The 5000-nt window shown below is 55.9% G+C and overlaps 2 protein-coding genes across 2 annotated transcripts in view; one reads left to right on the top strand and one right to left on the bottom strand.

The window, feature by feature from the left end:
- The window catches only part of PTSG_08527 (uncharacterized protein), a gene marked incomplete at its 3' end in the record, with an annotated part of 4261 nt that extends 1684 nt beyond the window's left edge, over window positions 1–2577 (bottom strand). Inside the window, exons 1-3 of the mRNA XM_004990261.1 lie at window positions 1831–2577; window positions 1505–1607; window positions 630–1198 (exon numbers count right to left, since the gene is read on the bottom strand). Coding sequence (XP_004990318.1) covers window positions 630–1198; window positions 1505–1607; window positions 1831–2481 — 1323 coding nt within the window. The 5' untranslated portion in view covers window positions 2482–2577. The remainder of the gene's footprint in view (window positions 1–629; window positions 1199–1504; window positions 1608–1830) is intronic.
- Window positions 2578–3848: 1271 nt separating this feature from the next.
- PTSG_12751 (sodium/potassium-transporting ATPase subunit alpha-1) overlaps window positions 3849–5000 on the top strand; it is a gene marked incomplete at both ends in the record, with an annotated part of 9177 nt that continues 8025 nt past the window's right edge. Inside the window, 3 exons of the mRNA XM_004990260.1 lie at window positions 3849–4013; window positions 4306–4567; window positions 4847–4948. Coding sequence (XP_004990317.1) covers window positions 3849–4013; window positions 4306–4567; window positions 4847–4948 — 529 coding nt within the window. The remainder of the gene's footprint in view (window positions 4014–4305; window positions 4568–4846; window positions 4949–5000) is intronic.

Raw genomic sequence — 5000 nt, 5'->3', positions numbered from 1 at the left:
CACGCACGCAGTAACACTGCAAAGCAAGGGGCTAAAGAACTAAAGAAGTAAGCAAGCACGCAGGCACACCGACAGTAATGCAGGCAAGGGTGAAAAGGGGTCTGTAAAGCCAGGAAACCAAGGAAATAGCACTTAAACATCAACCATCAACAAACAAGCACACAGAAGCACAGAAGCAAAGCAAGGCTTCCCACACGTGGTGGTGGTGGTGGTGAAGAGTAACCATGCCGTCACACGCGCGCATGCCTACGTCATCCCCCAAAGAGGAGATACATACACAGCTACATGAAAATGCATGAACAACGCCACAAGATGGAAATGTCATGCATGCACAAACAAGTACACAAGGAAAAGAGGAAAGATACACACACGTAGATACACATGCACGCACATGCACACGATCAGACACACAAGGAAGATACACACGCGTGCGCACACACACACACACGCACACACGTAGATACGCACGCGCGCACGCACGCACATGCACACGCACATACACACGATCAGAAGCAAAGGATGGAGTAGCTCTCGCATTTGTGAAGGGCAGATGGGTGCGAGCAGGTGTTGGCGGCGCGGTCATCGGGGGAGCAGTACGTGTATTCGACGCGAAGGATGAGCGTGCCCACGCCGTTCATGCCCCAGAGAGACGGGAGGGGGCTGCTGTTGCCGTTGTCGGTGGCGGTGAGGAAGTGGTAGCCGCGGATCGCATCATCCTCGTAGCTGACAATCTGGCACGAGATGCCCGCACCGCCCTCCACAGCCAAATACCACATGGCACCGTCGCGCTGGGTCGGGTCTGACGGGAAAAACGCAAACCCGGTGCGCGACTCCTGGTCAAAGACAACCGTGTCCGTGGTGACGCTGTCGGAGATGACATGCGTTGTGCCGTACACGTCTGTGAAGTAGTACGAGCCGCTGCATTGGCGCCCGAATTCATAGGTGGAGAACCGTGGCTGCGCCGCCACCACACTGGACACGTCACCGATGGACGTGGACAGCTGCGTGGCCAGTGCGTCAACGTCGTCCGTCATGTCGGCGGTGCTCACAATCTGCGATTGCAGGGAAGGGAGCTTGCTCGTGGTAATGGTTTCAAAGCCGTTGAGCAGGCCTGCTGTGCGCGCTTCTTGGTCATCGAGGCGGCTGCCCAAGCTCACGCTGGCCATCTGCACCCCTTGCGACAGGGAGCTTGCCAGCTCTGCAGTCGTTGCCGATGGTGGTGGCGAAGGTGGTGGTGTTGATGTTGGCGGTGATGTTGGTGGTGATGGTGATAGTGCGTGAGTCGTTGGCGAGAGTTGAGCGCAGAGGGAACAACATCATGATGGGAGACAGCAACCAACAGCACAAACGCACGCACAAATCTGACGTTTCCTGCGCTTCTGAGGCTCATCTTGTTTCAAGCACACAGTCATCAATACAGAGACAAGGGGGGGGGGAGGAGAGAGAGACGGAGAGATGCAGGCAGACAGACAGACACAGACACACACACACGCATGTTACGTACGGCTGATGCTTTGTTGGGAGGTGGCTGCGGCGTCGATACTTGCAGTGTTGGAAGCAACGCGCATCTCCAACGACGCCGTCGCATGGGAAGCATTGGCAGACGCCTGTGGCAGGGAAGACACGGAAACGATGGGAGAAGAAGTACATGAGGGTCTGAGGGAATGGCATTTCTGAAGGGTGTCTTGTTGCACACGGTTGAAAGCAAACACACACGTACACGCACTTGCCTCCACACACACACACCCACACACACCCACACACACCCACACACACACCCACACACACACCCACACACACACACACACACACACCCACACACACACACACCTGGAGTTGCGTGGTGATGAGGGCGTCCACTTCAGAGGAAAGGGAGGCTTCGATGGCGGAGGAGGATTGTGACATGGCGACTTGCACAGAGGAGAGACGAGAAAGAATGGTGTCCTGGGTGGACTGTAGCGCAGACAGCTGCGCCATAATGTCGGAGAAGAGGCCAACGCTCTCCTGCTGTTGTTGCTGTTGTTGCTGTTGTTGCTGGGCCTCGTTGGCGCTTCCTCGCACGATGCGCAAGTCGTTGGCCGTGGTGGGCAGGGCAACGATGATGTTGCCGTCGCTCACACGCAGCTCCGGGTCCTCCATGTACTGCTGCTGGTCGTCGCCAGTAGCCGAGCAGGGAAATGTGTTGCAGGGGATGCTTGTCTGGTTGGCAATGACCTCGCATGTGGCGTTGGAGTCTGGCCGGCTCAGCACAACCTTGTGTCGCGAGAAGGTGCCTCCATCGCACGGCGCGCTGCATGGCGTGTACTGCCACTCCCACAGGCACCCGGCGCTGTCGACATTGGACGCCGTGGTGCCGCCGTCCGTTGTCGTTGTGGCCAGCGTGCACGTTGCTGCCACGGCAAGGGCTGCCACAACCACAACAGCCGCTGCTCGGAGCAGCATCGGAGACAAGCTGGCAAACCGGCCTCGCGAAGCGTGCATCTTCTTTCAAGTGGGTATGAGCCAGACTCAGCAGGCAGGAAGGGAATCAAGTTGTCTGAAGATGAAGGATGAGGACGAGGGTCAAGAAGAGTGAAATGAGTGCGTCACACACACACACACACACACACACACACACACACACACACACACACACACACACTACAAAGAAACAAAAAGACGAGACGAATGAAGAAGGGGGTCTGTGGGAAGGGGATGCGCACCAAGTTGCTTGGAAAGTCGCTTCCTCTTTTTGAGTCAGGGCCACGGAAGGAGTCAACAGCACCATACACCACTCATACGCGCAACGTGCTGATTGAATGTGACACACAAAGAGGTGCACACTCTGAGGGCAGGCAGCAAGGCAGCAAAGAACGTCAGCCTGCGGTTGTCACAAACTCGCAAACGTCTCGCCAGCCAGCCAGCCACAAACGGAGAATGCGGTTGGAATTGGATGTGGGTTTGGAAGTGCACAAGCGAAGAGGAAGCGAAGCCAGAGAGTGAAGCGAGATGGCGCAACAGACAGACAAGAAAGCAAACGGCAAGCGAACAAGGGGAAAGTGGTGCGGGGTTTGCTTGCAAGCAAGAACAAACAGCGCATGGGCAAATTGTCGAAATGCCACATTCTTTTATCAAAGCCTGAAATCAGTTTATGATTTGTGCCGCGAAACTCAAAAGCTGGGAAAAGACAGGGGTACTTTTGATTGCTGCAGCAAAGGAGGCAACCTGCACGACGCAACTGCTGATGAGGGTGAACCATGTGTTTGGGGGAAACAACGCACACAAACACACACGCACACATTGATCGCGAAGTGGGGTTGGTGTGCTTGTGTGTTGGTTCGTGAATGGAATCAAGCGGGTGCAGCAATGAGGCAATGGCAATGGCAGCAGCAGTGAGTGGGATGGGGTATTTTTGCAACGGTCAGAGCGCCTGTTGGGCGTTTGTTTCACTTGTATGTAGTCGAGGCGCTGACCAGTACTGTATCCTGCACGACACGCACGCAAACGAAGAAGCAACCCCCATTTGAGCGCCCCACCGTCCATTGATACGTGCCCATGCTCGGTTGGAACATTGCAGCAGCCTGCAATCCAACCACAAGCAAGCCGACAAGCAAGCCTGCAATCCAACCACAAGCAAGCGAGCGGCCAGCCCACACCTGCCAATTGCATCGCGCACATCACCATTGGCAAGCGAGCTGCCCAGCCACCTCAGCACCGACCTCTCCGCAGCCGACCTCATAGCAGCCGACCTCAACAGCCAACCTTCGCCGCCAGCCATTTCCCCCACTCTGTCGTGAGCTTGTGCCGCCCCAGTTGGGAGACGTGTTGTTGCAAGTGTGAGTGTGAACGAAGGAAGGAAGCAAGCAGGGATGAACCTCAACCGTGGAAAGCGCACGGGACCGCCTACGCCCGCTCAACCACAGGCAGAGCAACAGCAGCAGCAGCAACCACCACCCGAGGATGACCAGACTCGCCATGAAGATGACCGCACGGCAGATGCAGATGAACACAGCGCACATGGACTGTCCTTGCAGGTGTGTGCATGCATGCATGTGTATCGTGTGCATGCGTGTGTGTGTGTGTGTATGCGTGTGCCTGCATGCGTGTGTGTGTGTGTGTGTGTGTGTGTGTGTGTGTGTGTGTGTGTGTGTGTGTGTGTGTGTGTGCGTGTGCGTAAGTGACCACTTATGCGTGTGCGTGGATAGTCAACCCTGCCGATGTGTCTTTCCCCTTATCGCTTCGTTACTTCCCTTTTTCACAACCACCTTCACCCCTCACGAATTCTCTCCGCTTCAACCCCCCGCTCTTTATGGACCCTCTGCGCAGGACCTGCGCTCGGAGAGCTACCGTGTCGCCATGACCGAGTCTGCACCGGCAACGGAGCGCATTCAACGCCAACAGGAAACCAGCGGCCACGGCGGTGGTGGTGGCGGTGGTGACCAGGAGGATGGCGGTGATGGTGACGATGATGACGATGACGAGGAGGCGAGGCACCGTCGTGCCATGTCTGTGCCTTCCCGAGTACCAGCGATTCGTGTTGCCGATGTGGACGCAAACAACGTTCGCGGTCCAACCTACATGCTCCCACGTAAGCTGCTGTTCTCTGTGTGTATGTGTGTGCATGTGTGTGCATGTGTGCATGTCTATCTGTGTGTGCATGTGTGTGCATGTGTGCATGTCTATCTGTGTGTGCATGTGTGTGCATGTGTGCATGTCTATCTGTGTGTGCATGTGTGTGCATGTGTGCATGTCTATCTGTGTGTGCATGTGTATGTGTGGGCTATTACATCGGAATAGCGTGCCCTCACACGAGCCGATTCATCTCTGTTCCATTGCCAACCTCCTCCTCATTTCTGTTCCCACTAAGTTGACGACTCTGTGGAGAACACGCGATCACGTGCACTGGCATCGAGCGCCCGCAGTGCACAGATCAAGAAATCATTTCGCGAGAGCCTCCGCTCCCTTTCAGGTGAGGGTGAAGTACACATGCGTGCATGCGCGCTTGTGTGTGTGTGTGTGGT

Source organism: Salpingoeca rosetta (assembly GCF_000188695.1).
Source record: "Salpingoeca rosetta unplaced genomic scaffold supercont1.24, whole genome shotgun sequence".
Classification (NCBI taxonomy): Eukaryota; class Choanoflagellata; order Craspedida; family Salpingoecidae; genus Salpingoeca; species Salpingoeca rosetta.
The sequence above is the reverse complement of the archived record's forward strand: the minus strand, read 5'-3'. Positions and strand labels throughout refer to the sequence as shown.